Here is a 17,594-nt window from a genome sequence, read left to right as displayed (position 1 = left end):
CTCATCTATTAGTGTGGCCTTTACAAAAAATCCTCTAGTGGAAGACTGTCATTGTCCGAGATCAGGAAAATATATTTAAACTACAGGGAGTAATGAGAAATTTTATGATAGATGGTAAGAGGAAAGGCAAAATGAATAATGAATTTATTGACGATGTTGCCAAAACTAAATTACACAGCCCGCTTGGTAGCTTTAGGGAAGTTATTTTAACAAGCTTTACTTCAGATGAAAAAAGCAGTGGTAGGTTAGTATTAATTTTCCCACAGATGAATGTGTTGGTTCTTTGAAACCACAAAAATGCATTATAGAAATATTCATTTAGCTGAAACCCCTCGGATTTGATAACGGGGAAGACTGGGTCACTGGCTTTCTTGTTTTAGTTGATGCCCTGTTATTTCACGACAGTCTTATCCATGTGACATTTATGGAGTAGTCCGGTGGCAGCCCCAAACTGTGACTAATGCAGCCTGCCACCTGCAAAATGTGCTGAGGACCAGTGCCTGAAAGGGACTGTGATGGAGCTCTTGCCCTTCAGTCTGTTAATGTCACAGGGATGCCCTCAGCCTGGGACTAGACTGCAGAGGAAACTTGATCCCAGTCCGTCTCTCTCTCTGTCCTTTGACACTTAATTAACTTGTAGCCCTGTGCCAAGGTGACAGTGGTGTGTGGTACCTCAATCCATTTGCTAAGGAGCAAATTGCTTCACCAGATGCTGCGAAGCCACCTCCAAATGTCTCTCCGAATTTGAAATCATCCTAGGGCCTTGGTAAGGGAACATTTGTGTTTAAGGGCTCCTGGCACTGTGTTCTAATATCAGGAGTAGAAGAAAAAAATGATGACGTGAGATCTATTTCTTTTGGAAATTGTAAGTCCACTGACTATACCCAGAAATAGCCTCCCACGCTCTGGAATGACTCAGGTTTTCTCCAATCAATCTGCAGAGAATATGCCAATATGTTTCTATTCTACAAACTATGTGGTGATTCTGTTCTTGCAAATGGCTTTCCAGACAACAATGTTTAGAAGAGTGGAAAGAGTGCAGGCTTTCCAGGCAATCAGACATAGGGTTGAAACTCTGCTCTACCATGACCTAGCTCACTCACTCACTACCTTGGTTTTCTTGTCATTAATATGTAGTTAATAATACTGACCACCATGTAGGATGACAGTGAAGAGTCAATGACACCATATATGGATGCACCTACCCTAGTTCCTGAAACATAATAGGCATTAACAGACATCTTAATTATTAACTTATTTTTATTCTATATTATTTTATATGTATAAAAATTAATATTAATTAATATTAATATTATTATACTCTCTATACTGGAGTATATTAATATTAATATTAATATTATAATACTCTCTATACTGGATAAGTTATAGCAAACTATGTCATCTTGTTCAAAGGGATAGAGAAAAAGGTGTCCAACCCTACAATTTAGCTAAAAGAGTTGTTAATTATGCCGTTTTAGACACATGAGGAATTAATAGGTCAATGTTGTTTTCTGACCTGAAACTCTCCCAACATTATATACACACATACACTTTCTCTCTCTTTCTCTTTCTCACACACACACACACAGAATAATTCAGATATGAAAATTTACATCTTAAGTCTTAAAGGCTCTACCCATCAATATACCCAGTTAAATCATCTAGAAATTCTGCTTCTGAAACCTTAGAAAACTGTGTTCTGCATATTGTCTCCCTCAAGTACTGGATGCTGTTGTCATCGGTAGAGGGAATACTGTGGTCGCCGGAGGGAGGAGAAACACTGGACGGGTTGCATTCCTGCTCTGCCTCTTGATAATTATGTGACCTTTGGCAGGTTGATTCAATTCTTTAGGATTCAGCTTTGTTATCTGCCAAGTAAAGATAAAAACATCTACCGCGTAAGTGGAAAATAGGGTGATTATACAAACAAACAGCAACCATGTTCACTAACATGTTCAGTCCGTGTCAGCTCCTTCTCCTTTCTTTCTCCTTTCAGTCCTTGTACAAACTACCGTTGGCAGCCAGCAGGTCCCTCTGATGTAATTCGAGGACCGCTCACTTTAGGGTTAGTGTGCCTGGGTGTGTCTCTAGACAAAATGCAAACTGCAGTTCAGATGAAGAACAGTGTCTGCTCTGATCATGACTCCTCATTTTAACCCTTTATGTCACCCATGAGGAATCAGAAGAAAGTAGATGATGTACTGACCACTGTGCTATTAGGGAAGAGGGACAGGGCTCAGCCTTGTTCTCTCTGGCGTGTTCTCATGATTCACACAAAATCCATGAATGTAAGCATCCATTTTCTGAGTTAGAATTCTCTATTTGGCACTCATGTAAAACGAGTAAACAACCAAGGAACTAAAAATCAGCCCCAAATTCTACTTTCACTAATACGAAATAGATGTGCTTTTAGAATTCGGTGAGAGAGGTCAACATTTTACTCTCTTCAGAGTATTTTATAATTTAAGCTTAATTCCTAGGGCTATCATGTGGCAATAAATAAGAGGGATTTGTGGAGGAAGTAGTATTTATGGGAAGCAGAATAATGAGACAAAAAACAAGAAATAAGTATAATTAGTTTTGACAGCTAAGAAGATACTTGTAAATACTTATGAGATAATCTATAATTAAAATCCATCTCTGTTGCCCTAATTTTTTTTTAGAATTGCAACTTCATATTCTATGTTATTGCAGATATTGAATGTTACGGGGGTTTTTTAAATCACAGTGAAATCTCTAAATCTTAAATATAATCAATAGGAAATACATACGGGGCACTGGGTGGCACAGTCTGTGAAGTGTCCAACTCTTGGTTTTGGCTCAAGTCATAATCTCAGGGTCCTGGGGTTGAGCCCTACTTTGAGGTCCATGCTCAGTATGGAGTCTGCTTAAGATTCTCTTCTCCCTCTGCCTCATCCCTAAATGGACTCTCTCTCCAATAAATAAAATCTTTAGAAAAAATAGGAAATATGTAAGAAAACTGGTGACTTGTTTCTAGGATCATTTTTTTATATAAAACAATGAATTTCTGGGGGTACAAAACCTGGTTTGACTTTAATTGCTATTCATTTCATGGTGTTTAATTCCCAGTCACACTGGGGACATTGGAGGCTCAGTCCCACTTTAGTCTATAATACAGGCCATTCTTCCTTTTAATGACTCACAATTAAATGCACCCATAAACACAAAATAGCTAGTTATATCAACTCCCATTGGTTCTGAAAATCATTTCTTCTCAGTCTTCCAGCTGTGAGACATTTATTCTTGAATTGCAATCACTAAAGATATGTTAGCTCACTATTATTTTCCAGACTCAGTGCCTTCTACAGTGCACTTAAGGTAATAAGTTCAGTAAAATGACATTTTTTTTCTGTGTTTTACTGTATGACAAGATTTGTGAAAGGCACGCTGAATACATTAACTTAAAAACTTCTTTTAAAATTCCACAGGGGAAAAAAAATTCCACAGGGAATGATCACAAATTCTTTCATGGGAACTTGTGGCTCAGAGGGTAAATAACTTATTTGCCTAAGGATCAACAAAGATTTAAAACCAGAATTGTCTGATTATCCATGGTAGAGATTATTTACTACTCCGTACTACCTCCTCCTAAAGCAAAACCAGTGAAATTCAAGTCAGCAGACAAATGTTAAGTTCCGACTATGTGCTGATGACCATGATAGGTTATGTGAAGAGGAGCAAAGGTTAATAAGATCATGGCTTCGTCAATTAGGAAATTTAACAGTTGTTGCCTCTCATTTTTGACTCATTGGACCTACTACAGTGGCTCCCTCTTGCATTTCATACAAAATCCAAATTCATCAGCTTTAATCAAAGTAGTCTGTCAACTCTTCCCATAATCTGATCTGCACTCTCCACTCTCATTCCTCTCAATTCTCCAATACAACTGTACTATTGGCAGCTCAACTTCCATATCGGCCTCTATAGTATCATTCTGCATTTGCTCTTTCTATTTAGAATCTCTCTGTTCCTAATACTGCACGTAGAATGGGCAATCTAATCTTTGCTCATTCTTCCAAGATTCCCTGCCACCAAATAGACATTCTATCTGCCCTTCAATTGTACCTTTTTTTTGTGACCTTTTATGAAGTATGCATGTAGTTTACAATATATTTTTCTGTTGCTTTATATGAGTTCATTGTTTAAATACATGGAAATGAGACTCCTAAAAGCAAGCTCTGTATCATTTGGATCCTCCATTTCCCACCATCAAGTACCACCTACTTGTACTTCTATCTAATAGAACTTTCTGTGAGATGGAAACACTGCATCTGCAGGGTTTCATATGGTAACTACTTGCTACATGTGACTTTTGAACAGTTGAAATGTAGCTTCTGTGCCTGGGAAAATGAACTTAATCTTAATTTTATTTATTTTCAATTTAAGTGGTCACATGTGGTTACCATAATGGACAGTATAATAAAACTGTTATGCAAAATTTCAGTGATGAATAAACTACCAAATTACCTAAGTAGACTTAAAATAGAGAAATTTGGTTAAACCATCTAATTAATTGATAACAGAAAGATCAATGGATATGAAGCAAGTGGTCTGGATTTTATATGAAAACACTTGTTCTATCTTTATTATTAAGTTTACTTGCAGGGATGCCTGGTGGCTCAGTGGTTGAGCGTCTGCCTTTGGCTCAGAGCGTGATCCCAAGATCTGGGATCGAGTCCCGCATGGGAGCCTGCTGCGGGGAGGCTGCTTCTCCCTCTGCCTATGTCTCTGCTTCTCTCTCTGTGTGTCTCCCAGGAGTAAATAAATAAATCTTTAAAAAAAAGTTTAATTGCACAGTTTATGTGTGTTATGAAGAAGAAATTTGATAAAGTCTTAGAAACTCTTACAAATCTTTAAATATAAAAGTGAAGTTCAGTTCTCTAAAGAGCAAAGTGAGTATTTGCAACTCTTAGGTGTAAAATCTTCTCATAGAAGAGTTTTCTACAAAAGTCTAGCTAGAGACATCTTAATGGTATATGGACCCTTATGCCAAAAATTATTAAAATTACTGAGCTGTAATTGATTATATGAGAGCCCAAATTCATAAGTCTGTGAATTCAAAAATCCACTCAGGGCTTACCTTTTAAATCATAGAAAATTAGTCCTTTTCTGATTGGCAAGGAACATTATAAGGTCTGTATTTTGAATTTACAAGCCATGAAACAATCACTGATCTCATGAAACATTCATTATGCACCATCAATGGGTGTGAAATGGGGAGAAAAAATGTATTTAAAAATCAATAAAAATATGTGGCACCTGGGTGGCTCAGTGGGTGAGTGTCTGCCTTTTGGCTCAGGTCATGATCCCAGGGTCGTGGGATTGAGTCCCACATTGGGCTCCCTGCAGGGAACCTGTTTCTCCCTCTGCCTGTGTCTCTGCCTCTCTCTGTTTGTCTTTCATGAATAAGTAAATAAAATCTTAAAAAATAATCATTAAAATAAAATCAATAAAAATAATTTAATGTATTTATATGATTACTTATACTGGGTGCACTGGAAATCTCTTGTAGAAATACAAAATGGCTTCTGCTTTCTAAATATGATAGTATCTTTCTTTAATTTACTAGCACTGGCTCACTGAACTGGAAATTTTAGCAATGGTCTTTGCCGCTGCCATTCATGATTATGAGCATACAGGAACTACAAACAACTTTCATATTCAGACAAGGTAAGCTATATAAAGTACTAACTTTTCTAAGCTAAAACTTGAAATCTATTTTTCTACATATTACTTATTTTTAAGAAAATTTAAAAATAACAGTGAAGATGTCTAATAACAATTTTAATGGATTCTAGAAAAATTTCTTAAGCTACAATCAATTATTTATCAAGAAAATTCTATGAGCATTTGGTGACATATTTAGCAATTTAAAGAATGTAAAAATGTGTCAGATAATTTCTCTCTGCCCAGAACATAAGTTTGAACCAGCACACAAGTCAGACATCTACTGACTGAGATGAATCTTAACAACATATTATTTAAAGCATCAGTTTAGTATCATTATGTATTTGAAAGTAATAAAATTGTGCTCCTGGAAAAAAAATCAAAGAAACTTTATTTCCAAGTTAGTGTGAAGTGCTAAATTGAAAATAATTAGAAAATGAGGTTTTTTTTTTTTTTTTTAATGATGGTAATAATGGCAGGTATTAGAATCCAAATACCAGAGTGGAGATGTATCTGTCTGCTAGGGCTCTTTTCCCAAAATCACAGATGAGTGGTGTAAATAACAGAAATGTTCACAGTTCTGAAGTCTAGAAGTCCAAGAAGTGTCAGCAGGTTTGGTTCCTGCAGAAGGCCATCTTCTCACTGTCTTCACATGGCCTTTTCCCTGTAGGTACACATTCCTGGTATTGCTCCCTCTTCTTATGAGAATATCAGCCATAATGGATTAGGCTACACCCTTATGACCTTGTTTAACTTTAATTACCTCTTTTAAAAGCCATATCTCCAAATACGGTCATCTTCGGAGGTACAAGGCATGAGGACCTCAACATATAAATTTTGGGGAGACATAATTCATTTCATAAGAGAAAGCTGCTCTGTGCTCTTTTTTGGTTGCACAGAGATCTCAGGGCCTGGGAGGCAGAATGTGTCTGGGACTCATCATGATCTGACTTTCTATACATAGGATCCTGGCATTTCTCTGAGTCTTTCACAAGTCAGAGATGCTTGAGATGGAGATGTAAGTTTCTCTGGATGTAATGTTTCTCTGGAACTACTGTAGAACCCTCTAGTCCTATTAAGAGAAAACTAATTTTTTTCTTTTTTTAATTACTAGACTTCATTTCTTAGAGCAGTTTTAGATTTATAGAAAAACTGAACATGAAGTACATAGTTCCCATGTTCTTTCTTTCCCCACCCCTACAGTTGCCCCTGTTAACATCTTGCATCAGTATGGTTACCTTTATTATAATTAATGAACCACTATTGACACATTATTAACTAAAGCCCATCTACACATGAGAGTCTAGTCTTTGTGGTACACATTGCATGGATTTTACAAATGTATAATGCCATATATCCACCGTTATATATCGTACATAATAGGTTCACTTCCCTAAAATCCCCTGTGCTTCACCTGTTCATCCCTTCCTCCCTCCCCACCCCTTTACACCTGACAACCACTGGTCTTGTTAGTGTCTTTGGTTTTACCTTTTCAAAATGTCATATAGTTGAAATTATACAATAGGAAGCCATTCTCAGACTGGCTCCTTTCACTTAATAATATGCATTTAAGGTTCCTTGATGTCTTTTCATGGCTTGATAGCTCATTTGTTTTCATTGGTGAATGATATTCCATTGTATGGAAGGGACAGAGTTTGTTTCCTTGTTCATGTATGAAGGATATCTTAGTTACTTCAAATTTTGGAATAAAGGTTACGAATAAAGGGGCTAGAAACATTCATGTGCAGGTTTTCGTATGGTCTGTCCATTTGCTTTTTAATAGCAATGTTTCCAACAACTGATTTTGCAGCTGTGGGAAATTACTTTACATTTAAAAATGTGGGGCACGTAAGAATATTTTATTAAAAGATTAGACGTTTTTAGAGCTTTTAGTGACTGAAGTGACAGAGAGCCACATTATGTATGGATCATCTAGTCAAGCCCTCACAGCCTAAGTAGAGAAAACAAAGACCTCAAGAGGCTAAACAACCTCTCTGTATGCACACAGCCAGCTGATGGCAGTGCAGAATTGAGAAGCTGAGAAGAGGGACAGTCTCAATCCAGTCTGCTCATACAACCCTAACCTCATGACCAAGGCAGATGCTGGAGAGTTCTAGTCTTCTATAGCCTGAAATGGGATGGACTTAGATAATATGGCCCCTTGATGGAGACAGAAGAAGAGTTGAAATTCCAGCAGTGAAGTATTGAGGAAGGCATCTGTGTGTCCTGAAGTTCCCAAGATTGACAGAACAATGAAGGGAAAAGGCAGACCTGGAGGTCTGGTCATGTGGAAGGGAATGTTATTAGCCTATACATTTGGAGAGTAGAGAGACTTGTTCCACTTTTTGTGTCAAACATTGTAGCAAAGGTAGACTGTATAGATCAGTTTTGCTTGTTGGAGACTCTTCTACATCCACTGAATCCATACTGAGTGAGATTTTAATTAAAGACTGCTCATTACTGAGCTGGGCCCTGTATAGGACAACAGTTTTAGGAGGTGGAGAAGGGAGCAAGTGATTTGGAACCAAAGAACACTTCTTGTTGTTTCTACTTTGCAAAGTGAAGGCAATGGACTGGCCTTCTCCTGCAGTGAAGGAGAAGGAAATGGAGAAAAAAGGAAAAGGTGGAAGAAGAGAAAGTAAAGAAGGAGGAGAGGAAAGAGGAATAATTCATTTCTCCCCCAATTTTACATTAGGAAACTGTGTATAGAAAGTGGAGAAAAGGTCTAGTATTTTATTTATTTTCTTCTAAATTGCCTACCAGGATCAACTTAAAGGATTAATTATACAAGAATTTGAAAATTCTATGAACAAAAATGTTGTACTGACCACAAATGTAAGAATGTAATGTGCTTTTAAAACTCTATCACCTTTACATTTTGTCCAAGAAAAAAATTAGGTCTTATGTTACTAGTATCAATAATTCTATTGTATGTTTTGTTATTTGCTGTTTCTGGGATTTAGAATGCATTTCTAATGTGGGAGACTATATACTGGAGAATGCAGACTAAAAAAATAATTTAGAACACAGTGCAATGCTAGATTTCAGTTTAATACAGATATTATAATTTATGAAATCCTTGAAAGTGTAAATAAATGGAAATATTTTTTTTGTAAAAAGACTGAGCTACGTGTTACCATGGATACTGAATGTTGCTTAGAGTTCTATTCTTTTCTTAGCAAAGACCATCTCAAACATTAAGACCATGCTATATTCTCAGAATCTTATTGGATTTATGAAACAAAATCATAATAGTTGGCTACAATTAAATCTGGTTCCAAGAGATGCATCTTTGCTGGCTGCTGATAGTAAAAGACAGTGATACTTGTAGCCATGTCATGTGATTATGCTGCCATGGGTGGATTTGAGGCCATATGAAACAAACGATATGTGATTTTCAAGTTAGTTTTTCCCACAATATGAATGAACTTCTGGAGATACTTGAGCAAGATATGATCAGTTCTCTCTTAAGGTTTGCAGGTGTACTTTTCTGTAAACTGAGTTATGATTATTGGTTAAAGAATTTTTAGGCCATGGTTGAGGTTAAAAGAAAATCTATTTTGGAATTATATACCATTAGCTAACTACATATGTTTTTTGGCTTTTATGATAGTTCTAGAAACAAAAGATGAAGTAATTGTTCTGTCTGCTAGGTCATTTTCCCTATGTTGGATGAACAATAAAGTTCGGATTATTTGGTAGATTATTAGATACAGATCTAAAATAGGTTGCTTGCAACAGAAAGCAGATTTCTTTGGTTCTTTCTTTTATTTATCCTTGCCTCCTCTTTGGTAAAACATTCAGAGTAAAGTCAGTTCTGTAACTAGTGCTACTGACTATAAATAAAGCCCTAAAACAGAACCTCTTCGTGAGGTGGTTTTAGTGCTGACAGAGTATACATCTACCACAAGGAAGGAATAATGAAGAGTCTAGACATTGGGGCAAGTGGAAGCAAAGTTGCACAGGTTTTAACTTGACTTTCCTTTTGCTATTTTTGCAGTCTACCTTCAACCTGGCAACTTACATGGGTGGGTTTATCATTATAATACATTAAACATAAAGATCCTGCTTCCATTCCACACTTGCAAAATCATCTGGTCCTAAAAGGACAGAGGAAGAAGCCAGGGCTCCATTATACACATCTGAGAATGCTTGGCATAGTTCATACTTTATGCTAGAATACCAAGTTCAATAATACTACTTGAAGTAGTTTATTTGATCAAATGATGTGAAAATATGGACAGGTGAAAAACAAAAAACTTCTCTTGACGAATCCATCACTTTAAAATATAATGTTCACTATAAATTGGTGGTAAAACACATATTTTAAATTTTGTGGTTTTTTTTTAAAGGTTTTCTGAGTTAATTTAATGCTGCAAGATCTAAATATTCAAATTGAATCATAGCATTATAAGGGAGAAAAAAAAACTAAAATCATAAATAGATTAAATGATTTTCATCATTCCCTCCACCCTCCATCCAAAGTAATTTTAGTCCAAGGGAATACGAAATAGTTGGTAATCAGCTATCTGGATGGGTTGATTCATCCACAGAGGGGTTGATTCATTCAGTAATTGAATGAGGGTATCAGGTAATTTTGTTTTCTCTGTTGGGCATATCTAGATTATCTCACAGTTACTGGGATTACAAATTATAAGGAAAAGGCCTAAGTATATTCAAACTATGATACTGAAAAGGAAACTAAACACTGACCAAATGGGATTTATCCCCAAGGTCAACATTCAAAATCAATTAAGGAAATCATCATATTGACATGCTAAAGAAGAAAAAAAAAACACATGATCATATAAAAATGCAGAAAAGACATTTGGCAAAATTTAACACCGTTCATGATAAAAATGTTCAGCAAACTAAGAATAAAGGAGACCTTTCTCAACTTGATAAAGATCTATGAAAAACTGACAACTAGCATCACCCTGAACAGTGAGAAACTTGAGGCTTTTCCACTAACGTCAGGAACAAGGCAAGGACGTTCTCTCTCACCACGTTTTTATTTTAACATCATAGTGAAAGTCTTAGTGCAATAAGACAAGGAAAGGAAATAAAAGGTGTAGAGATTGGGAAAGAAACTGTCTTTGTTCACAGGTTATCTGATAGTCTATATAAAAAATCCAAAAGAATTGACAAAAAGCTTCTAGAACTAATAAGCAACTATATAGCAAGTTTGCAGGCTATAAGGTTAGCACACAAAATTTAGTCACTTTTGTATATGCCAGTAAGGGACAAGTAGAATTTGAAGTTAAAATCACAATGTCATTTACATTAGCAGCAAAAAAAACTGAGAAGCTTAGGTATAAATCTAACAAAATATGTATGAGATGTTTATCAGGAATACTATAAAAATCTGTTGATGGAATTCAAAGAACTAAATCAATGGAGGGATATTCTATGTTCATGGTAGGGAGATTGTCAATATGTTCAGTTCTTTTTAACTTGATCTACAGATTCAGTGCCACCCCAGTCAAACTCCCAGCAAATTATTTTTTGGATATTGACAAGTGGATTTAAAATTTACATGGAAAGGCAAAAGAGCCAGAACAGCCAACACATTACAGAAAGAGAAGAACAGAGTTGGAGAATTGATACTAACTTCTAGACTCAGTATAAAGCTACAGTAGTCAAGATAATGTGGTATTAGTAAAAGAATAGGCAAATAGATCAATGGAACAGAGCCCAGAAATAGACACATAAAAAATATACTCAACTGATCTTTGATAAAGGTGCAAAGGCAATGCAATAGACCAAAGATAATCTAGTTTCTTCAACAAATGGATTTGAAACTACTGAATATGCAAAAAAAAAAAAAAATCTAGACACAGACCTTATTCTCCTCACAAAAACTCAAAATGGATAGACCTAAATATAAAATGCAAAACTGTGGCGGCCTGGGTGGCTCAGCGGTTTAGCGCTGCCTTCAGCCCAGGGCCTGGTACTGGAGACATGGGATCGAGTCCCACGTTGGGTTTCCTGCATGGAGCCTGCTTCTCCTTCTGCCTCTCTCTCTCTCTCTGTCTTTCATTAATAAATGAGTAAAATCTTAAATAAAATAAAATAAAATGTGAAACTATCAAACTCCTAGAAGTTAACCTAAGAGAAAACCTAGATGATCTTGAATGTGGCAATGACTTCTTAGATACAACACTAAAGGAAAAATTCACAAAAAACAATTGATAAGCTGGATTTCATTAAAATTAAAAATTTATGCTCTACAAAAGACAGTATCAGGACAATGAGTCCATCCACAAGATAGGAGAAAATATTTGCAGAAGATATATCTGATAAGGGACTGTTATGCAAAATATACAAAAAGCTCTTTAATCTCCACAATAATAAGTGACCCCACTTAAAAATGTGCCTCAACAGACACTTCACCACAGAAGATATACAGATTTCATATAGCATATGAAATGATGTTCCACATTATATATCATCAGGGAAATGCACATTAAAACAATGAGATACCACTACACATCTATTAGAATGGCTAAGACACCAATTGTTGATGAGGATGTGTAGCCATTGAAACTCTCCTGCGTTGTAGTGGGGATGCAAAATGGTACAGACATTTAGAAAGACAGTTGGGCAGTTTCCTCGAAAACTAAACATACTCTTACCATACAATCCAGCAATTGCATGTCTTTATTTATCTAAAGGAGCTGAAAAATTATGTCCACACAAAAACCTGAATATGGATATTTGTAGCAGCTTTATTCATAATGGCCAAAACACGGAAGCAACTGAGGTGTCCTTCAGTAGGTGAAAGGGTAAATTGTGAAAGAGGCAGACAATAGAATATTACTCAGTGTTCAAAAGAATTGAGCTATTGAGCCATGAAAACGCATGGAGGAATCTTAGGTGCATATTAGTAAGTGTAAGAAGTCAGTCTGAAAGGGTTACACACTATATGATTTTAAATATATGATGTTCTGCAAAAGCTGAAACTATGGAGACAAAAAAGTAGTGGTTGCCAGGGGTTACAGGCATGGGAGGGATGAACAGACAGCACAGAAGATTTATATGGCAGTGAAAATATTCTGTGTAATGCCATAATGGTGGGTGTATAATGGTGGGTGCATAATGGTGGGTGCATAATGGTTGGTGTATAATGGCGGGTGCATAATGGCGGGTGCATAATGGCAGTGCTAATGTCATTTGTACATTTGCCTGATTTCAAGAATGTGCACAGAATGTCCAAGAGTGAATCCTAATGGAAACTATGGACTTTGGGTGATAATGATGTTCAATGTACAACTATAAATTATAACCAAGTACTACCCTAGTGGGAGATGTCAGTAATGAGGGGGGCAGTTTTACATGTCTGGGGTGAGGGGGTATATGACAAATTTCTGTACTTTCCTGTCAGTTTTGCTGTGAACTACAACTGTGCTAAAAAAAAAGTCTATTTTTAAGTTATCATATGGTTAAAAAAAAAAAGACACTAAGTACTTCCATAAATGTAGGTGTTCAACTATAAAATTCTTATTGATAAGATGTCTTGTGACATGAGTATTTTTAGTAAATACTTGTGAAGTCTAAAGAAATCATCTGCTGGACATTGTGTTTTTAATTCTTAGGTCAGATGTTGCCCTTTTGTATAATGATCGCTCTGTCCTAGAGAATCACCATGTGAGTGCAGCTTATCGACTTATGCAAGAAGAAGAAATGAATGTTTTGATAAATTTATCCAAAGATGACTGGAGGTGAGTTTCAAAGGAAGCGTGGAGGAAATTCAATTTTGGGTAAAAGTTAAATTATATAAGTTAAAGTGAAGAAAACAGAAGAAAGTCAATCCCATACTCACATTATAAAAATTCCCCTTGACTGGATGATTTTGAGGATTAGTACCTAGAAGATGTTCAGGAGCCAGGCTCGGCTGGTTGGAGTTGAGCTATTTCCCAGGCTAATTCCACATCTGTCTACATCATAGCCAGTCCGTAAGACTGCACACCACACAGCGAATACTTAGGGTACATAATGATGTGCTCTCGGGAATGGAGCTCTGCTTAATTGTACCAATATGTGCTCCTAAAAAATTCAAAATCTTAGTGAATATGGATTCCTTCATATATTACTTTTCTCTATGTGGAATTTAGCTTTTAAAAAAAATTTAAAAATTCACTGTTTGAGGAAAAAAATTACAAATATGCTAAAATGACCCAGAAGCAGAGGGAAATCTTAACTTGTTTCTCCAAGGCATCTGTCTGCCAAAAAAAAAAAATCATGGATTGATGATAACTTATTGTCATGTAGAGGGAAATAACAAGATGTACCCCTACCACTTAGCATAACTTCCTTCTTGATCCTTTGGTCATCATCAGCTGGTTCATCTGATGAAAAAAATCTGGCCTGCCAGATTTAGCAAATAAAAATAAGGGATGTCCAGTTAAGTATGAATTTCTGATAAACATAGAAATTTTTAGTGCAAATACATCTACATATCCCTACTAGTCAATGAGACCTACTTATACTTAAAAAAAATAGCCCTATCTTTAACAAGGATTTTGTTAAAAGTTAGATAATGAGCCAGAAAGTTTCCTATTTAAATATCAGGGGGTTTTCATTTTTTTCTTTAAATTGAGGTAGAAGAAAAGAAGTGCCTTGGGATCAAGAACTGCCTGAAAATAAATGAAGGAATATAGAATAAATAGTTAATTCAAGGTTTAAAACAAGCTCTAATTTCTGATGGTTACTTGTCCCAGTACTCAAGCTTTCTGGTTTTTTCAAGGCCATTTTTGAAGCTGTGTAAAAAATATGGGCTCCCTGTTGCAACTGTAGAAGCAGATCTAATGTCAGTGGAAGGAAGCACTTAGTTTTGGGAAGCTGGTTTGGGCCTTTCATTTTATTCTGCAAGAAATGATATCCCAGTTGGGTTTCCATCTAAGAAAGCGAGCATCTAATTGCAAAAGAATTTTAAAGCTACAGCTACTGGGCTACGTAGAGAATAGAAGGGCAAAGGTAGGAGTAGGGAGATAAGTTTGGAAGCATTTCCTATGGTTCAAAAGATGATTATTTACATTTTGAGTATTAATTTTTCACCAGTGATTAGTATTCCCAGAGGTAACATTTATATTACTAATTTTTATGGATATTCCTTTCAGTTAACCTCTTTCCTTCTCAAAGTTGATTCTGTTGCTACTTCAGTGTGATTTTTTTTCCTACTACCTTTTTGTCCTTTAACATCTTTACTATTCTAATAATTTATTCCTGTAATATTTTATAGATTTTCTGTACAGTAACTTCTCAGAATCATCCTAATTGTATGTTTTTATAGAATTGTTTTAACAAATACTATACTACCATATAGATTGTAGAATTTAATTGATCCAATATTGTTTCTTAAAAGCTACCAAAGATGCATTTGCTAGTATAAACTTGATAACGTTTTACCACAAATTAAAATATGAATAGCTTTTTAAAGACTTGTTGGTTGTCTGTTTGCATACCTATTTATTTCTCAATGTAACTTAAACAATAAATGCAACAATTAAAAATTTTGATAAGGAAGACTCATAAATAAGTAACATTTCCCTTATGCACTATTTTGCTTAGTTTATTGATACATTATTAGTTGATTATTGATAATATCTAGCATTTACTCATCACTTATTTGGAAAGTACAATGCACCAATTTTGTAGATTTCATAAAACTTTCATCTCATTTTTCCTTAGAATGAATATTTTGGTTCAGTTGCTATTGTAATATGGGTCTCTTCATAATTCCAGAGAAAAAATGTAATTAAGAATAATTTTATTAACTATCTTTAGTTTCCTTTCCTTTAATATCTGGGTAAAAGTGTTCTGTATGCAAGCTATCCAGTATTGTCAACAGTAACCAGAGCATTGATATCTCACGGTGCCCATCTAAAAATTCAGTTGAATTGAGCACTCATAATTTTCAGCAAGTACCTCTAATATGTGATTGTTTTAAAAACAAATCATTCAATCATACAAACTTTAGGTTAAATATCTTTGACACAAGATTATAATTCAACTTGACCACATACCTTTTCTTTAGCTTATTACTCTATTAGCCATGCCACAGAATGAAAATAAAATATGATTTCCAGTGTAAGTGACCTTTTTATCTATCCGTAGTGAGCAAGCAATGAATTGTAGAACATGCAAGCCTTTGCTGAGCTAACTAATTTCCTACATAGTGTGAGAATGAGTTATTCATGCACAAGTTTTGTGATATGGTCCCTGCATTTATAGCTTAGATTAAAATTTGATTAAAATTTCAATAGTACCAATAGCTCTGTCTACAATAGATTGTAGAGTCAGGGTACCAAACGCTGAAATAGAGAATCCCCACTCACTTTAGCATCTTGGCTTCCCTGGGGGTCTTATGATAGAAGTGGTGCAAGTGTCAGCTTTAAGGAGTGTGAACTCTTGGGGTTGAATCTTATCTCTGCCATCTACCTGTGTGACTGGGCAAAACTCTTATCCCCTCTAGTGTGCAATAATAATAATATCTCATCATTTAAAGCACGTAGGACACTGCTTGGACTGGATATATCCTGAATGAATAGTGGTGGTTTTAATAATAGCAAATACTGCATTTATTTTTAATTAAAAAAAATTTTTTAGGTTGGTCAGGATCCCTTCAGATAGAAAAACAGTATTTGGGAATTATGGGTAGGGGAGGGTTGTGAATGTGTGTGGGGAAAGCATCCAGTTCTTTAAGGGGACATGTTAAACAGCATCATTCACAGATCACTCTCCTGGCAACTTCCTAAAGCCATAAGAATTAAAGGGTGAAATAACGTCAACGTTTGTGAGCTCTTTTACATGTAAAGTAGCATCTTTTGTGCTCATATCCATTAAGAAAAATAAAATTTAATTAGCAATATTTAAGGAAATGTTTTACTTGGGAATCATCAAGGGCCAAATGAACCTTTCTTCTTTTGATGACTCCACAGGGATCTTCGGAACCTAGTGATTGAAATGGTTTTATCTACAGACATGTCAGGTCACTTCCAGCAAATTAAAAATATAAGAAACAGTTTGCAGCAGCCTGAAGGGTAGGTTATTTTCTTCTGTCATGTTAAAGTTCCATGAGCTTAGACTCAGAAAAGACTGTAATTTGTTACTTTGTTCTGATAATTTGAACATGTCCTTGGTTTGACAGGATTGACAAAGCCAAAACTATGTCCCTGATTCTTCATGCAGCAGACATCAGCCACCCGGCCAAGTCCTGGCAGCTGCACTACCGGTGGACCATGGCCCTGATGGAGGAGTTTTTCCTACAGGTGCCTCTTTCACAATATGTGCAAATGTTTTTGGAAATAGTGACTATGCATATTGGCATACTTTCTATACACAATCCAGGACTTGTGACTTACTCTTATCAACTGGCCACAACACATTCTTTAGACTTTAAGCAGAATTTATTAATCTTTCAGATAAATGTATTTCATAATCCTGTGTGGCATAATATATGTTTTGAAGAAGAGAATCAAGTCTTGGATCTCAGATGCCACCCCAGGAAAGAAGGAAGGAAGGAAGGAAGGAAGGAAGGAAGGAAGGAAGGAAGGAAGGAAGGAGGGAGGGAGGGAGGGAGGGAGGGAGGGATTGATTGCTTCTTGCTTCTTTCTTACTTCTGCCTGTCCCTCACTTACCTTCCTTCCGTTTCTTTATTGAGTACCTACAGACCTCCTACACACATGCGCATCATTGTCTACTGTTAAGAGATAGCAAATATCTTTTATTTTCTTTTTTAAAGTTATTTAAAAGATTTTACTTATCCATTCATGAGAGACACACAGAGAGAGGCAGAGACACAGGCAGAGGGAGAAGCAGGCTCCATGCAGGGAGCTGTATGTGGGACTCCTTTCAGGGACCCTGAGATCACAACCTGAACCAAAGGCAGACACTCACTCGACCAC

The 17,594-nt window shown here is 35.9% G+C and overlaps 1 protein-coding gene across 1 annotated transcript in view; it reads left to right on the top strand.

Moving 5' to 3' along the window:
* The window catches only part of PDE1A (phosphodiesterase 1A), a 230,042-nt gene that overhangs the window by 172,409 nt on the left and 40,039 nt on the right, over positions 1-17,594 (top strand). Inside the window, exons 7-10 of the mRNA NM_001003091.1 lie at positions 5,591-5,691; positions 13,284-13,409; positions 16,629-16,730; positions 16,838-16,958. Coding sequence (NP_001003091.1) covers positions 5,591-5,691; positions 13,284-13,409; positions 16,629-16,730; positions 16,838-16,958 — 450 coding nt within the window. The remainder of the gene's footprint in view (positions 1-5,590; positions 5,692-13,283; positions 13,410-16,628; positions 16,731-16,837; positions 16,959-17,594) is intronic.

Source organism: Canis lupus, chromosome 36, assembly GCF_011100685.1.
Source record: "Canis lupus familiaris isolate Mischka breed German Shepherd chromosome 36, alternate assembly UU_Cfam_GSD_1.0, whole genome shotgun sequence".
NCBI classification, from domain to species: Eukaryota; Metazoa; Chordata; class Mammalia; order Carnivora; family Canidae; genus Canis; species Canis lupus.
The sequence above is the reverse complement of the archived record's forward strand: the minus strand, read 5'-3'. Positions and strand labels throughout refer to the sequence as shown.